The sequence below is a fragment of the Salmo salar genome, chromosome 09, assembly GCF_965601325.2.
Source record: "Salmo salar chromosome 09, fSalSal1, whole genome shotgun sequence".
Classification (NCBI taxonomy): domain Eukaryota; kingdom Metazoa; phylum Chordata; class Actinopteri; order Salmoniformes; family Salmonidae; genus Salmo; species Salmo salar.
The window spans coordinates 135039346-135057718 of record NC_138299.1 but is presented as its reverse complement, the minus strand read 5'-3'; the positions used below and the strand labels follow the sequence as shown (position 1 = coordinate 135057718).

The following is an 18373-nucleotide window of genomic DNA, read 5'->3' as shown; positions in this document are numbered from 1 at the left end:
AACACCTGCCTCCAATTGAGAGTCCAGCACCCAACCTAAACATAGAAAACCTACCTAGAACCTACACACAACACAAACCCTCTGCCACGTCATGACCAAAACTAATACAATTACTCCCTCTGCTGGTCAGGACGTGACATCATGATGTTGGAAAAATTGCACACAACATTGCACAGGTCTTATTTTCACCATTTGGACATTAATTCACTTTCCAAAGCTAATAAACATGTGGAAATGTGAGCAGCATTTTGTATTCCTAGTTGAATTAGTTAGGGAGCATAAACAAGTACAAACCTTTTTTATATTCGAATTTCAATAGCTCCTTGGTCATGTGACCTACTTGACTCAAACAAGGTTCAGAATGTCCACTGACTACCCTTCTGTATTGCACACACTTTAGTTTCTCAATTTTCATCTCACACATTTTTACATTCATTTTTCAAACTTTCAAATTTCAATAGATCCTTGGCCATGTGACCTACTGACTTCAAACAAGGTTCAGAATGTACACTCAGTGGGCCTACACATTGCACACCCTTTAGTTTGTCCATTTTCATCTCACACGTTTTGCATTCATTTTTAAAACTTTCAAATTTCAATAGCTCCTTTGTCATGTGACCTACTGACTTCAAACAAGGTTCAGAATGTCTACTGACTTCCCTTCGATATTGCACACACTCTTGTTTGTGTACTGTAAAATCCCGTGGTGTAACGTACATTTTTCATAGTTTTACATTTCAATAGCTCCTTGGTCATGTCAATTACACACCTAAGAAGCGTGCCGTGGATATACACCCATATTGCATAACCTCTAGTCATGTATCTTCTATATTGTTGTACATTAATATTAGTTTGACAATTAGGGGGTTCAGTCCAGTGTTGTGTTAATCCTTTTCTTTAATATTTATCTATAATAATTGGTAGTTCTAAGTACTTATTTCCCTGTTTTTTATTTTTCCACAGAACTTAACAGCGGTACACAATAGGGGGAGACAGATATCTCCTTTCATCGTTAATATCAACCATAAAGGAAAATGACAAAGTACTAGAGTCATGTTATTAATTGTCCAAAGCAGGGATGGAGAGTGAGCTAGTGAGGTAGGCTGCAGTGGGTTTGCTGGTGAATACATATACTGAACATGTAACCACAGTAATGGTGGCCAGTAAATCAATGAATAAAAATGTAATATTGACAAATTAAACAGAAATTGTAGACCTTTAATCTTTTCCAACTTGTCAACAGACACTTTATTTCAAATAAGTACGAAACGTTTCACAGTGTTAACTTTCTCTTTATCCCTGGTTGATGTACATTTCAGAACCTCTTCAGTGTGGATGGGGTATAGCATACATTTTCAACAACAAAGACTGCACTTCCAGTTCATGTTCTTTACTCTGTTGAACTAGTTTGTCTTCATTCCTAGGCACAGCACATGGAACCACCGTTGGCATGCAAAACATTCAATCTAAAACAAAACAAAGAGTAACACTTTATAAATAATATCAAATATCAATGCAGTATGACGAATCAGACATCCATTGTGTTATATCATAAATTGTCTTACATGCTGTCACTGTTGTCAAAAGATTATAAACATGTTAAATAAAGTTACTAACCCAGTCAGTCTTTGGGCCACATCCAGGTTCTTTATCAGTGGCACACATGGAGCAGTTGTTGACTTTGTTGAACTCTGAAATCATAGGCATGAACTGAGTAAATGGCTGTCCCACAAAACTACATACAAATAAATAATTTACATTTACTTTGAATTAAATGTCATTACATACCAGCCATTTTTAGTATATCCTCAGCCATTTATTTTCGCAGTTGCTCCATGTGTTTTTGTAAAGGTTCTATATCAATTTGAGAGGGGATTTTGGGGAAGTTCTGTGCAATTTCCTTGGCCATCTACACCAAAAAATAAAATAGAGTTTTTGACCTAATTGTCACATTACAGCTAACCATTCATTATTGAAAATATAACTATCAAACCTGCATTACAAAGACCCCGCAGTTGAAGGTGTCCTGCTGCATGGTGTGAGTTATTTCCCCTCCTTTCCACTTTATATCCACCCAGTCGTCTTTTCCGTGGCATGAGCTTTTCATTTTGAAATATTCTCTTTTTTATGTAAACATAATGGAATTCTAATTAGTTATAGGCAAAATAATACACAGGCCAAAATTGTTTTCCTTATCACTATAATCTAGTAATTTCCTTTATGCCCCATTCTACACACAGCCTAAATTATAGGCACTGAACCATTTACACGACAATAATAAAAGTAGCATATAGGATCCAACCCTATCACAGAGTGAATACATTTAGAGCGTTTATAGACTTTAAGAAAAAAATATTAAGTGACAGTTTCATCAGTACGTGCTTTTAGAAAGTCATATCACAAAGATCACAGATGACAGTGCCCACCAAATCTATGACAATAGAGAATGTATTGTAAGCACCAAAGTGTGTTAAAGTGTGTTTGTCAAAATAATATCTGAAAATGTCAGTTGTTGAACAAATTGCAATAGCATTTCATGATATATGCAGTTATGGAATATTCCATGTACCAACACTACATGTAGGACGGACATTCCCACTTACAGTATACACATACATAGAGGCATTTTTCAGATATGATTTTACCACTCAGAATCCAGAATGGATATGACAATGTGGCCAGCACAGGACATAACAACAACAATCTACTTTTTGATCTTCTTATCTGGTAAACTGCTACTGTTTGTCAAGAAAAGAGCCCCAATTAGGGGTTAGTGTACTCCAGTAAAAAAAGGGCTGGTTTAGATTAAAAACTATTGCCCTGTGTCCTCGTTCATAGGGGCATGAGAGACTAGTCAGTGGTAGAATTGAGTTGGCACTTTATTGGCCCAAACACCAACAAGGTTGAGGTTACTCATGGACAGTAATTAGTAATTATTTTTTGTTGTTGCATTGATGCACTGTCCAAAAATAGGATCCAAAGTGTTAGGAAATATTTGTTCCCATAAATACAAAGGAGGATGTCTCTCCTCATACCTCTGGCACTTTAGTCAGACTGCCAGAATGTGTAAAAAATGTATGATGGGGCCGGCAACAGAGTTCCCATTCACTAAGCACCACAGAGCCAATCAGGAGAGAATACACAGGTCAAGGGTGCCAATTGAAAGTCAAGGGGTGTGCCTGTGCCTTTTGGATTACTCTCTCTTTACAGAGAACCCCTGCGGTTCAAGTCAAGAGCTACCCTTCCCCTTTCAGTCTGCTCTGCGCATGTCTGAAAGTGTCAATGGTGGGTGTAGCTGGTGCCTGGAAGTCAGGCGCAGCAGAGCAGAGATGAGTGGACAAAGCACTTTGCTTTGGCAATGATATGAACAGAACGTAACCGCGTCACAAAACAAATGCCCAAAGAACAAGTAAGGCAGCACAAAGTACAAAACCCAAGTATCGGCTGCCACAAAGCACGGGTATAAAACAAAACCCGGCGCAAACCAGCCGGAAGCGTGCCAACCTTGACAATAAACAATACCCCACACAGACATGGAGGGAACAGAGTCTGTTTTCTGCCTGAGCTGCCTGTTTTCTGTTTTGGAGTTGTTTCTGAACACACCCTGTCTGGTTGCCGGGCGACGAAGCTAGGCGGGTGATGTCTCGATTACCCGCAGCTGCATCTCATCAGCCATCTGCACACCTGGTCCTGATCATCACCTCTTCTCTTCATAAGCTCTGACCTGACATCCATTCCCTGCCGGATCGTTAGCAATGAACAGTATGTTGTGTCAGCGTATCAGCCTCATGTTACCAGAGTTCGTTTTGTTGTTCTGTACTTTTTGCTGGTTACTCACACCCGTTTACTCTGTCTACAGTCATCCTCCCGGAACATTCACCCCCCTTGCCTGGTCGGCTCTGGTTTCAGTGACATCATTGGATCTGCCTACTCACTCTCATCAACTCACCTCCGCTGCCGCTCCGTCTCCTGGATTATTCTATTTTCACCTCGAGTCTGTAAATAAATACTCACCTTCATTTTACTCACCTTGTCCTGGTCTGCTTCTGGGTTCAGCTTTAGAGAATCGTGACAGTAATGGTGATGAGATGAAAACCAGGTGTGCAGGAAAACAAGACAAAACAAATGGAAAATGAAGGTGGAGCGGCGATGGCTAGAAGACCGGTGACGTCGAACGCCGAATGCCGCCGAACAAGGAGAGGGACCGACTTCGGCAGAAGTCGTGAAAGAAAGTGACAGAGCCAGCAGCCAAGAGAGTTTTTCACAGTATGTCATAAAGTTTTTCACAGTACAAAAAAAAGATGCATGAAATGAAATGTATGCATTCACTACTGTAAGTCGCTCTGGATAAGGGCGTCTGCTAAATGACTAAAATGTAAAATGTAAAAAATAAATAATTATTACACTTATGAATGTATGTAAAATGCTAATATGTATTAGATCCAGTACAACGGAATAAATAAGACCTGAATTTGAATGCAGCGTATTCCCGATTCCTGCTTCTCTTTCTGTCCAGCAGGGTCAACCAAAAACACTTGGCCTGATGGTTCATGCAGATACTGGGGAAGCAATATAGAAATGAATTGATCCCTTAAATGATTTTACTATTAAATGACCCATATCACAACCCTCATACCCCTTCACAAAAATGTACCTAAATTAATTTTGGAAAAAGGATTTTACTCACAATGAACTTCCAGTGGTTCTGGTTCACATTGAAGAAACTCATGACAGCATTGTAGTTACTGAAGTTCACCTGAAATAAATAATTTCAAATGCTTGCCACTAAGCCAAAATGCAATTTTCGACCAAGCTTTAACTTCCTGACTGATGTCTTGAGATGTTGCTTCAATATATCCACATCATTTTCCTACCTCATGATGCCATCTATTTTGTGAAGTGCACCAGTACCTCCTGCAGTAAAGCACCCCCACAACATGATGCTGCCCACCCGGGTGCTTCACGGTTGGGATGGTGTTCTTTGGCTTGCAAGCTTCCCCCTTTTTCCTCCAAACATAACGATGGTCATTATGGCCAAACAGTTATATTTTTGTTTCATCAGACCAGAGGACATTTCTCCAAAAAGTACAATCTTTGTCCCCATGTGCAGTTGCAAACCATAGTCTGGCCTTTTTTAATGGAGGTTTTGGAGCGGTGGCTTTTTCCATGCTGAGCGGCCTTTCAGGTTATGTCGATATAGGACTTGTTTTACTGTGGATATAGATACTTTTGTACCTCTTTCCTACAGCATCTTCACAAGGTCCTTTGCTGTTGTTCTGGGATTGATTTGCACTTTTCGCACCAAAGTACATTCATCTCTAGGAGACAGAACGCGTCTCCTTCCTGAGCGGTATGACAGCTGCGTGGTCCCATGGTGTTTATACTTGCGTACTATTGTTTGTACAGATGAAAGTGGTACCTTCAGGCGTTTGGAATTGCTCCCAAGGATGAACCAGACTTGTGGAGGTCTACAATATTTTTTATGAGGTCTTGGCTGATTTCTTCTGATTTTCCCATGATGTCACGCAAAGAGGCACTGAGTTTGAGGTAGGCCTTTAAATACATCCACAGGTACACCTCCAATTGACTCAAATTATGTCAATTAGCCTATCAGAAGCTTCTAAAGCATGACATCTTTTTCTGGAATTTTCCAAGCTGTTTAAAGGCACAGTCAACTTAGTGTATGTAAACTTCTGGATCACTGGAATTGTGATATAGTGAATTATAAGTGAAATAATCTGTCTGTAAACAATTGTTGGAAAATTTCATTGTGTCATGCACAAAGTAGATGTCCTAACCGACTTGCCAAAACTATAGTTTGTTAACAGGAAATTTGTGGAGTGGTTGAAAAATGAGTTTTAATCACCTAAGTGTATGTAAACTTCTGACTTCAACTGTGTGTAAACAACCAAATGTTCGAGGTTTCAAAGATTACAACATGGCTGTGAGTGTCACAGTTGTCGTCTGGAAAGGACCAAAACGCAGCGGGTTGTATACTCATCTTCTTTTAATAGGAGAAAGAAGGAAAACGTATACAAAAATCAAAAAAATGATGAACGACGAAATACAGTCTTGTCAGGCATAGACAGCTAAACAAGCACAACCTCCCACAAATCACAAACACACCCTAATATATAGGACTCTCAATCAAAGGCAACTAGACAACCCCTGCCTCCAATTGAGAGTCCACACCCCAATTAACTAAACATAGAAACAGACAAACTAGAAAGAACATAGAAATAGAGCAGTGACCAAAAAACCCGGAAATAATAAATCAAACACCCTACTACATAAACCATCACCCCGAAACACATAAACAAAATGCCCTCTGCCACATCCTGACCAAACTACAATAGCAAATAATCTTATTACTGGTCAGGACGTGACAGTACCCCCCCCCCCTAAAGGTGCAGACCCCGGATGCACCTCATAAATAAAAAAAATAAAAAAACAACAACCAAAAAGAAAAATTCCCCCTAAACTAAAGGGAGGGAAGGGAGGGTGGCTGCCGTCAACGACGGCACATGTGCTACACCCCCCCTCCCCAACCCACCTATACTGGAGGTGGTTCTGGCTCCGGCCTACTGTCCTCCAGAATGCAGACAGACTTTATCAGTTTCGGGCCGTAGGCAGACTCCCCTCGTTCCGGATCATCGGCAGACCTCTTCCGTTCCATACTGAAGGCAGACTCATTCGATATACAGTTAATCATATCTAGTTCCGAATCGTCAGACTTACTCAGTTCCGGGTTGCTGATAGACTCCCTTGGTTCCGGGTCATAGGCAGACTCCCTCGGTTCCGGGTCGCAGGCAGACTCCCTCGGTTCCGGGTAGCAGGCAGACTCCCTCGGTTCCGGGTCGCAGGCAGACTCCCTCGGTTCCGGATCGCAGGCAGACTCCCTTGGTTCCGGACTAGACACTGTTGCCGGATACTCTGGACTGCACACCGTTGCCGGATACTCTGGACCGCACACCGGTGCCGGATACTCTGGACCGCACACCGGTGCCGGATACTCTGGACCGCACACCGGTGCCGGATACTCTGGACCGCACACCGGTGCCGGATACTCTGGACCGCACACCGGTGCCGGATACTCTGGACCGCACACCGTTGCCGGATACTCTGGACCGCACACCGTTGCCGGATACTCTGGACCGCACACCGTTGCCGGATACTCTGGACCGCACACTGTTGCCGGATACTCTGGACTGCACACTATTGCCGAACTCTCGAGGCTGGGCTGACGCACTGGAAGCCTGATGCGTGGTACTGGATGTGCCAGTCTGGGGACACGCACCTCAGGGCTAGTGCGGGGAGCGGGAACAGGACGAGTCGGACTGGGCTGACGCACTGGAAGCCTGATGCGTGGTGCTGGTACTGGAGGTATCAGCCTGGGAACACGCACCTCAGGGCTAGTGCGGGGAGCGGGAACAGGACGAGTCGGGCTGGGCTGACGCACTGGACCGTAGAGGCGTACTGGCGGTCTCGAGCGCAGAACTGGCATCGTTCTAACTGGCTGGATGCCCACTTCCTCCTGGCAAATGCGGGGCGCTGGTATTGCGCGAACCGGCCTAAAAATACTTGGCCTCGCCACAGTACCCATTACCCCGAAGCACGGGACCTGTCCATTCACTGGTTGCCCAGAAAAGGTACGGGGATTTGGCCTGGGGCTCAAACCTCGCCCAGCCAAACTACCCATGTGCCCCCCCAAAAAAAAATATTGGGGCTGCCTCTCGGGCTTAAACGCCAGTTGTGTTCCCCGGTAGCGTTCCCGGCCCTCACCAGACTTCCTCCATGGGCCCTCTCCGGCCAGAATCTGCTCCCACGTCCATTTCTCCCGACAGTCCATATTGAATTCCCCTTGCTCCTTACTCCGCTGCTTGGTCCATTTGTGGTGGGAGGTTCTATCACAGTTGTCATCTGGAAAGGACCAAAACGCAGCGGGTTGTATACTCATCTTCTTTGAATAGGAGAAAGAAGGAAAACCAAACAAACACGTATACAAAAATCACAAAAATGATGAACGACGAAATACAGTCTTGTCAGGCATAGACAGCTAAACAAGCACAACCTCCCACAAATCACAAACACACCCTAATATATAGGACTCTCAATAAAAGGCAACTAGACAACCCCTGCCTCCAATTGAGAGTCCACACCCCAATTAACTAAACATAGAAACAGACTAACTAGAAAGAACATAGAAATAGACTAACATAGCGCAGTGACCAAAAAAAACAGAAATAATAAATCAAACACCCTACTACATAAACCATCACCCCGAAACACATAAACAAAATACCCTCTGCCATGTCCTGACCAAACTACAATAGCAAATAATCTTATTACTAGTCAGGACGTGACAGTGAGTGATAGCTACCTCCTGTTGAAGTAGTCCCCGACACATATTTGCACAGCATCACACTATACAAATATGGATTAATTTCTTTTTTCCAAAACAAAATTTTGCCTGAACAACTTTTTTCATGTGGTATGGAACCATGGACTATGTGGACTTAAAATAAGGTTGGACTGATGGTAATGCAGAATGGGTATGATGAACTTATCCTTTTTCTATTTAGGCAATATGGAACTTTGGACTATATGGACGTAATATCAGGTTTTGAATTAGGGGAAGGAAATGATGGGTAAGGCTCACTTTTTTTTCCTTTATGATTTTTTATGTATTTAATTAGAAGATTGTACATTAGAAATACCAAGGTCGTTTTTTTTATGTTTACTATGATAGGGCCTAATTGTAGAGGTTGGGTATATTATGACTTAAAAGCTGTTATATAGTGCGGTCCCTGCTCGCCGATGTGAATCGGAAGGATTAGCTTTTAAGATAAAACTTAATAAATATGAATAGATTTATTATAGGGCTAAGATAAAGGATTATATAATTAAAAACCTGCCTAGGTTCTCTTTTGGAATAGGCCTATACGATCCTAAAATAAATCTCAATATGAAAAATGTAAAGGATGATTATTCTTCCGATACACACGGGTGAATGGATGGATTAGATATTGTCAACAGGGTTGTTGTCTCTAGTGTGTGTGGGCTGGTTAACACTGGGATAAAGTGATTCAAGTTAACGGTAGAACTAATACAATAATTGGCTTATGGAAGTACTTCTCAAAGCGAGAGAAAGGTATAGTATATATTTCTATATAAGCCGGCTCTGGCACAGCCATGGCACAAAACAACAGGATATAATGTGATACCTAAGACAAATTTTTAGTTAGTCATTAGCGGCTGTTAGAATCTTTCTTCCTTTTTATGTCGGAATACAACAGGATACAATGAGGACTACATGAAATATGTCTTGCATGTAATGTACATAACAAAGGACTGGTCTTACGATATATTTAGGTTGTTTTCTCTTCATCATTACAATTTTTTTTAACAATTGAATCCAATGAACTGTGCAGGCTGGACTGACATGCTTATAGACTTGCTAGGCCTTTCTAAATATGAGCATGCATTTATAAGATTGTGCTGTTATTATTTCTATTAATATGATCTATTATTGTTACTATTTATTTTTTCTGACTGTTTTCCATGTTATTTGGTTAGTTCTCTTAAGCATCCTCATGGATATTTATGTTATCATGGGACTGCTCATATTTGTCACATGCTCCGAATACAACAAGTGTAGACCTTACCGTGAAATGCTTACTTACAAGCAAAGGTGCGTCATGAGTCAGGGAGATGATCTGATAGTCTTAGTGACAACAGACCTAGATATGGGGGGAGGTTTTAGTGGGTGGAATATTAGGACAATTGGAGGTTTACAAAGTTGCAGCTATAGTATGCTTTACAGTGTAAATTATTATGGTACAACTACATGGACAATTAATAATCATGGTGCTTTTTAATGGTAAGTTTACAAACATTGGTTGTGGTAAGTATAATTGAAACTTGGGTATTATTATGGAAAGTGGGGAAATAAGTACATAGGTACAGCAGATCCCCTTATTGTATGGGACACTTTCAAATGTACTTTTAGAGGCCATTCAATACAATACTCATAATTAAAACAAAAGCAGTTTATCTCAAAAGAGATTAGACTAATAAAGGAAATAGAGGAAGTAACAGAGCAGGTAGATGGTAATGGAAACTGTACTATAGAGGCACAAAAAAGGATAGAGGAAAAACAAAAATAATTGGAGGTACTTATTCAAGAACGATCAAGTGTAATGTATTACAAAAATAAAGCGAATTTGATGGGATATGGTGAAAAATGCAGCATTTTTCTTGAATCTTCATAGAAATTCTACCAAAAAGAATTTACAGAAACTTGTTACAAATAATCAAGTTATCCATGATTCACCAAATTATATTTTGAAAGAGGAAGCAAAATATTTTAAGCATATGTCTCCTCCATTTCCACTGAATGATGTCAACTGTAAGGATTTCTTTCCTGATAATAATAATGTAAAATTAACAAATTTACAGAAAGACCTGTGTGAAGGCCAACTTACAGAAGAGGAACTTTGAGGCAATCAAATATTTTCAGTCTGGAAAAACACCAGGGCTTGATGGTATACCCGTAGAGGTATATCAGACCTTTTTGATGTACTCAAAGACCATTATTAGCATGTTTTAATTACTCTTATACAAATGGTAGACTTTCAGGTACTCAACAAGAACGTTTGATTTCATTAGTACTAAAACAGGACCCAGGTGGTAGTTATACAGATCCAGTCCATTTAAAAAACTAGAGGCCTCTAACATTTCAATGATGTGATGTGAAAATCCTGGCAAAATGCATAGCACATAGAATAAAAAAGGTTTTTAACAGATATTGTTCATCCTGATCAGACAGGTTTTTTACATGGACGATATATTGGAGATAAGATACAACAATTACTTGAAACAATTGAACATTATGAAACATCAAAGATACGAGGCCTGGTCTTCATAGCAGATTTTGAAAAGGCGATTGATAAAGTACGACTAGAATTTATATATAATATATAATATAATATTACTTTAATTTTGGTGAATCTCTTATACAATGGGTTAAAGTTATGTACAGCAACCCCAGATGTAAAATAGTAAATAATGGATACTTCTCAGAAAGTATTGAGCTTTTAAGAGGAGTAAAACAAGGCTGTCCATTGTCTCCACATCTATTTATTATGGCCATTGAAATACTAGCTATTAAAATTAGATCCAACAAGAACATCAAGGGGTTAGAAATCCAGGGGATAAAAACAAAAGTGTCAATGTATACCGATGACTCTAGTTTTTAAGTCCGCAATCTGGATCCCTGCACAGTCTAATTGAAGATCTTGATAACTTTTCTAGCCTCTCTGGATTAAAACCTAATTATGAAAAGTGTACCATATTACGTATTGGATGGTTACAAAAATAGTGTTTACACTACCTTGTAGTTTACCATTAAAATGGGTGGATGGTTAAGTAGATATACTTGGTATTCACATCTCAAAAAATATAAATGAACTTACCACAATTAATTTCAATAGAAAGTTAGCAAAAATAGATAAGATTCTACAACCATGGAGAGGTAAATACTTGTCTATTTATGGAAAGTCTTTGGTCTTATCACAGTTTACTTACTTACTAATGGAACTGCCTACTCCAGATGACCTGTTTTTTAAATCATATGAGCAAAGAATATTTCATTTTATTTGGAATGATAAACCAGACACAATTAAACCTGCCTATTTATATAATGAATATGAGGGGCCTAAATTATTCAATATTGAAGCTTTAAACCTCTCACTAAAAGCTTCACTCATACATAAATTATTCTTAAACCCAAAATGGTTCTCCAGTAGATTATTATGAAAGGCTCATATGTAAAACGTATATGTAAAAAGTATTTATATGTAGTAAAAAAGCTGTAAAAAAAAACCCTAAGATATTTGTCCTCCGAAGAAGGGGGGTGGTGGAGGGGTTAAAAAATTAAAAAGAAGCGTGGTTTGGCGGTCATGTTTCGGAGGACCCATTACTCGACCTTCTCCTCTCCCGAGCCTGTTGGGGAGTTGCAGGGATGAGACAAGATCGTAATTGGATCGCAATTGGATATCACTAAATTGGAGAGAAAAATGGGATAAAAAAAATAGATATAAAAAATAGATATGACAGGTAGGAATATGATGGCTCACTGTTCGTTGATGGCATTTCCTGCCTAAGTTTGCCAACTTTGTCAATGAAGAAATCATTAAAATAATTGGCAACATCAAATGGTTCTGTGATGAATAAGCCGTCTGATTTGATGAAAGATGGAGTTGAGTTTGTCTTTCTGCCCATAATTTCCTTTAAAGTACAAAAAAAAAATGTTTTCCATCATTATTTATATCATTGATCTTAGCTTCATAATACAGAAACTCATAATACAGTTTCTTATTATTATTGTTGAGTTGATTATTATTGTTGAGTCACATCATTTATCAATAGTTTGATCTACGATGTGTGTAGATCAAACTACTGAGAAATTATGACCAGAATAAGACCAAAAACACATTCCAATTTAATTTAGCAAATTAGAAAATATCTCAAACACAAACAAGATGACTCTCCTTATAGTATTCCAGCCTATATGTTTAACCATTATCTCTGGCTTTTGAAAACCAGTATAATGTTCATTGTCACTACATACCAAATCAATTTGGCCACACATAATGGTTGAGGTCAGGATCAGCCTGAAGTTGGGAGCACCATTTTGTGGATATGTATAGATCAAACCACCATTAAAAAATCAAATTACCATTTATTTGTGTCTGACATATTGTATAGATAGATCTACACAACAGATGTAGTGGGGGAACATGGACTCTTCTCAACATTAGATCACTTTTGATGTGAATGTCTAATACATTTTGGGGTGAACTGCCTGTCACTAATATTAATTGGAGGGACACTGATTCATCAGTAAATGAATCAGTAAAGTAACTCGAGGATGATATTGAAATATTTGTTTTGCCAGAAAAAAACTCTGTGTGGACGGATGAGTTCAATTTACATAACCTTGTGCTTGGGCCCCCTCCTTGAACTTCAGGCAATGTCTAGTTGGCACATTTCAGGAGACAGTAAACAAATCAGTACAACTGTGTGGTGGGAGGCTGCTTGTTCTGTGGCCTTAAAAATACCCCTGGGACTCTACAGGATTCAGTAAGCACAGTTGGGCAAAGGAATACAAGACTACAGCAGAAACACAGCATACAAATTTGAGTCTATTTTTTACCACTAGGTGACGACAGAGACTTACTTTTTGTCGTAAAGAATTCTGGTAAAGTTTAAAATTATTTATTGAGACTTTAATACATAACAAAAGTAACCTCATATAATTTATTTTAGTTGATGGGTAATAAACGACATTACAAGTAAAATGCAAGCTATTAGACAATGCTCTGTTTGTGCTACTGGGGGGCGGACTTCCTTTTGCTCCTGGCCAATATGGCCGCGCTCAGAAGAAGCATTGCATGTCTCAATTTCTTCAGGTAAATATCTTTATAATAACAACTGCATCATTGCACCCTAATGCATTGTATTCGTACGCAAACAGAACAGTTTCGTCTTAGATAAATATCGAATTGCTGTAATCACTATAGCTTGCTAATATCAGTGTTGTTGTTTACTCTCATTACCTTGCAGGAGCACAGCAGAGAGTGTCCTCAACAGTAGGAAACCCTTGCGCCAGAGGCTCGTGCGTTGCAGAGCTGTTACCAGAACGAGCTTGGTCTCTTTGAGTGTTGGCAGTGGACTGAGCGCTGTCCCCTTCATGCAGGTAAAGGACCATTTTCTCTCTCTTGCGCCCACGCGCAGGTCAGTCATCATTTTATATTAGTGTCATGGAATAATGCTGAACAACTTGAATAAGGCTGACATCATATAAAATGCATTCGGAAAGTATTTAGACCCCTTGACTTTTTCCACGTTTTGTTACTTTATAGCCTTATTCTAAAATGTATTAAATAAATACAAATCCTCATCAATCTCCACTCAAAAAGCTATAATGACGAAGCCAAAAGAGATTGTTTGATATTTTTGCAAATGTACAAAAAATAAAAACAGAAATACCTTATTTACACAAGTATTCAGACCCTTTGCTGAGACTCGAAATTGAACTCGGATGCATCCGGTTTCCATTGATCATCCTTGTGATGTTTCTACAACTTGATTGGAGTCCACCTGTGGTACATTTTATTGATTAGACATGATTTGGAAAGGCGCACACCGGTCTATAAAAGGTCCCACAGTTGACAGTGCATGTCAGATCAAAAACCAAGCCATGAGGTTGAAGGAATTGTTTGTAGAGCTCCAAGACAGGATTGTGTCGAGGCACAGATCTAGGGAAGGGTACCAAAACATTTCTGCAGCCTTGATGGTCCCCAAGAACACAGTGGCTTCCTTCATTCTTAAATGGAAGAAGTTTGGAACCACCAAGACTTCCTAGAGCTGGCCTCCCAGCCGAACTGAGCAATCGATGAAAAAGGGCCTTGGTCAGGGAGGTGACCAAGAACCTGATGGTCACTCTGACAGAGCTCCAGAGTTCCTCTGTGGAGATGGGAGAACCTTCCAGAAGGACAACCGTCTCTGCAGCACTCCACCAATCAGGCCTTTATGGTAGAGTGGCCAGACGGAAGCCACTCCTCAGTAAAATGCACATGACAGCCTGCTTGGTTTGCCAAAAGGCACCTAAAGGACTCTGACCATGAGAAACAAGATTCTCTGGTCTGATGAAACCAAGATTGAACTCCTTGGCCTGAATGCCAAGCGTCACGTCTGGAGGAAACCTGGCACCATCCCTACGGTGAAGCATGGTGGTGGCAGCATCATGGTGTGGGGATATTGTTCATTGGCAGAGACTTGGAGACTAGTCAGGATCGAGGGAAAGATAAACGGAGCAAAGTACAGAGAGATCCTTGATGAAAACCTGCTCCAAAGCGCCTAGGACCACAGACTGGGGTGAAGGTTCACCTTCCAACAGAACATCGACCCTAAACACACAGCCACGACAACGCAGGAGTGGCTTCGGGACAAGTCTCTGAATGTTCTTGAATGGCCCAGCCAGAGCCCAGATTTGAACTCGATTGAACATCTCTGGAGAGACCTGAAAATATCTGTGCAGCGACACTTCCCATCCAACCTGACAGAGCTTGAGAGGATCTGCAGAGAAGAATGGGAGAAACTCCCCAAAAACAGGTGTGCCAAGCTTGTAGCGTCATAATCAAGAAGACTCAAGGCTGTAATCCCTGCCAAAGGTGCTTCAACGGAGTGCTCAGTAAGGGTCTGAATACTTATGTAAATGTAATATTTCAGTTATTATTATTATAATTTTTTTTATAATAATAATCTCAAAACCTGTTTTTCCTTTGTCATTATGGGGTATTGTGTATGGATTGATGAGGGGAAAAAACAGTTTCATCCATTTTAGAATCAGGCTGTAACATAACAAAATGTGGAAAAAGTCAGGGGGTCTGAATACTTTTCGAATGCACTGTACATGAATGACTTAATTGTAAAAAAAAACCCTTTCAGCTCATATATTAAACTTTTTCTGTTTCCTTCCCTATCCAGCAAGTGGAGAACCTCTCTCATGAATCCCTGATCCGAAGCGCATCCTCTATGGTTACAGACAGTGCAAACACTTACCTCTCCCAGACCACTCAGGCTCTCGTAGACTCCATCACACAATATGCCAAAGTAAGTACCTGAAGGGGTCATAGTGGATTTTTGTTATCATGTATGCTAAGATGTACAGTGTGATAATTATATCCATAAATATCAAATGTGAATTTAACCAGTAAGGCAATGGCATCATGCTACCTAAATGACCCTTCATGTTTTTGACCGTTTGTTTTGTTTGCATTGTCCTCAGGCTCTCCATACCCTCATCTCTCTTCAGAGGAGATATCTGGCTTCACTGGAAAAACTCTCCACTGCTGAGGAGGATGCCATTTGGCAAGTGATCATTGCCCAGCGTGTTGAAGTAGGTGTATGAATTGTGTAATCAAAATAAACCAAAAATACACTGTTGTCTTAAGTCATCTTTCAGAAAAAATATCTGTTCCTGTATTTTTGTATCCAGCCATCTGGAAAAGCTATGTCTTTAGGGTGTCTTGTTTGTTTCCAAAGAACTTTTAACTTGATTTACAATCTAAAATAGTAAACGCTTTAGTCACTCCTGTTTGCCTTTCAATGTTTGTCATTGATGTTCTTAAAGTAAATATGGTTTGAGTTCTATAAACTTCTCAAGAAAGTAATGAAATGTTCTGATGGGTTTCTCTCTGTTCTGTCAGGTTGGTGACAGACTAGATGAATGCAACCGCTTCGAGTCAAACTGGATTAATGCCGTCAACCTTTGTGAAATGGCAGCTGAGGCAGCGTACAACACAGGTATGTTTATTACCAGTGACATTACTGAAAAGGTTGTGTTAAACACGTGTGTGACTGTCCATCAGTATTTTGTTACTTGTCATGTTTTTGTTTGGACCCGAGGAAGAATAGCTTCTGCTTCGGCAAAAGACAATGGGGTTCGAATAAACCAATACAACCTGTTTATCACTAAATTGAGGAACTTAACGACAACCTGATGCTCCTTGCTCCCCATGACAGTTAGCATTCCTCAGTCATTACTGTTATTCTCACACAGACGTTAACCTGTCAGTGCAGTAATAAACCTACGAGCTCTAATAGAGGCCCCCATAATGTTTGTTTTTCTCCGTCTCACTACTTTCTAGTTTGCTGTTTGTGCCCCCTCTTTTTCAAGAGCTGTCAGTCTCACACTTTGGCCAATGTATGGATCAGTAGCTGTTAGTGAATACAGCTTTGTGATGGTAAAGAAGAATAAAACCTCCAGGTCACCATGTACTCTAATTCCCATGATGCAGCACAATAGAGAAATGATGGACAAGGGCACCTGCTCAGTGTCACCCGTTATCATCATGGATTGAAGGTTTCATCTTTGGCCCCTTTCTCTGTTATGGTCAAACTGTTAAGTTTGACTAAGACCACCGTCTTATGTTTGTTTCCCAGGAGCTGAGCATGCATCCGTCACAGCCAAGACCAATTTGCAGGTGGCCAAGGTTCAGGTGGAGGAGGTCCGGCAGATATCTGTGGATGCTGAGAGGAAGCTGACTGAGACCCAGGCCGAGGAGATCCAGAGGATGGCGGAGTATGCCTTCATAGAGAGTGGCGGTGATGACGTGCATGAGGCTTACCTCAGAGAGGACTAAGACTAATCCTGAGAGTAAAACAAGTTTGAGTAATTTATTGTGGTTTAAATCCTCAACAAGTAGACAGTACACAGTCCATCATTTGAGAAGCTCAAGAGTTTTGAGTCATTGGGGTTGTTGTTTATATAAAATTATTAAGATAAACAAAAAACATGTAGAGAATTTTGTGATGAATTGAATACCACCAATCTTGTTTAATAACACAAAGTTGTTATATTTTAGTGAATGTAATGTCATGCTTCCTTGTTTATAAAGCTGAGTTGATTACAATTTCATGCACTTATTTGAACTGTAACACTAAATTATAATATTTATTTGAATACAGCTTTGAATAACAACTTCAAGTCTTTAAACTGAAAATAATTGACAATCAGGGTATCCTAAGTGAATTGTATGGACAATGGTCAACATAGCAGTACAGTATGGTGGCATTTGTTTATTTGTATTTGATGATATGTAAATTAAATAACTTTATAATAAAAAGTATATTTTCCGTATAGCTGTTTGGATTGTATTCTGTTTCTTTTGGTTTATTGGACATTTTCTCAGAGTGAATATACTTGTCAGTATGGATTTCAATACTCAAAGTTCACAATACAATTCAGCTGAAGAATAAAAAATAAAACAATTGTCTAACTTTTACAGAGGAGGAGGGAAGTTAATATTTATCTGCATGTTATAGGGTTGCCTGAGAGTCTGAGTTCTGTAAAAATGTGGTATTTGGCAGTAAGGATTTTTCTTCTTTACTGTTAATTGTGGGTGAGACTAGATGTCATAGTTGGGAACTGTGTCTCTGCCAACCTGGAGAGAAAAATACCACTTGTGGTCCTCTTGGGGACATATTTTGTTTACAAAAGTGGGCTGTTTTTCCCTCTTAACTCTGCATAAAACCAGTGACGTCATTTGAGACATACATTGACCAATCTAAACGAGGTGCCAACTATTTTTAGGGTTTCGGGTACTTTTTATGCCAAGAAGAACTTCATTTTTTGTGTGTTGTCAGAAAACCGTTTTTTATATATACATCTAGTAGTTGATGGCAAAGTGCTGTTTTTTTTCTTCCTCACTAATTTCTCAGGATTTCTGAAACAGGAAATATCAAAATGTTTCTTGGTACTTGGATCTGCCCCTCTACCATGTCTTTGTTAGTTATGTCTGCCCTT

General features: G+C 39.8%; 1 protein-coding gene and 1 long non-coding RNA gene across 2 annotated transcripts; one reads left to right on the top strand and one right to left on the bottom strand.

Moving 5' to 3' along the window:
• Positions 1-1075: 1075 nt before the first annotated feature.
• On the bottom strand, positions 1076-2682 carry LOC106612805 (uncharacterized). Its single transcript, XR_001330372.3, has 3 exons — positions 1789-2682; positions 1618-1691; positions 1076-1466 (listed from the first exon to the last, which is right to left on the bottom strand). It is a non-coding gene; the product is annotated as an uncharacterized LOC106612805 (long non-coding RNA).
• A 10663-nt stretch (positions 2683-13345) lies between these two features.
• On the top strand, positions 13346-17707 carry LOC106612804 (diablo IAP-binding mitochondrial protein). Its single transcript, XM_014214319.3, has 6 exons — positions 13346-13472; positions 13627-13759; positions 15553-15678; positions 15854-15964; positions 16275-16371; positions 17011-17707. Exons 1-6 carry the CDS (start codon positions 13378-13380, stop codon positions 17208-17210), a joined length of 762 nt encoding a protein of 253 aa, XP_014069794.3. The 5' UTR covers positions 13346-13377; the 3' UTR covers positions 17211-17707.
• Positions 17708-18373: the final 666 nt, after the last annotated feature.

Excerpts from the sequence above, each read along its gene's own strand:
- LOC106612804 (XM_014214319.3), top strand. The coding sequence starts at position 13,378 with ATGCTCTGTTTGTGCTACTGGGGGGCGGACTTCCTTTTGCTCCTGGCC. Across the intron at positions 15,679-15,853 it reads CCATCACACAATATGCCAAA|GCTCTCCATACCCTCATCTC; the intron begins GTAAGTACCTGA and ends CATTGTCCTCAG. Across the intron at positions 16,372-17,010 it reads TGAGGCAGCGTACAACACAG|GAGCTGAGCATGCATCCGTC; the intron begins GTATGTTTATTA and ends TTTGTTTCCCAG.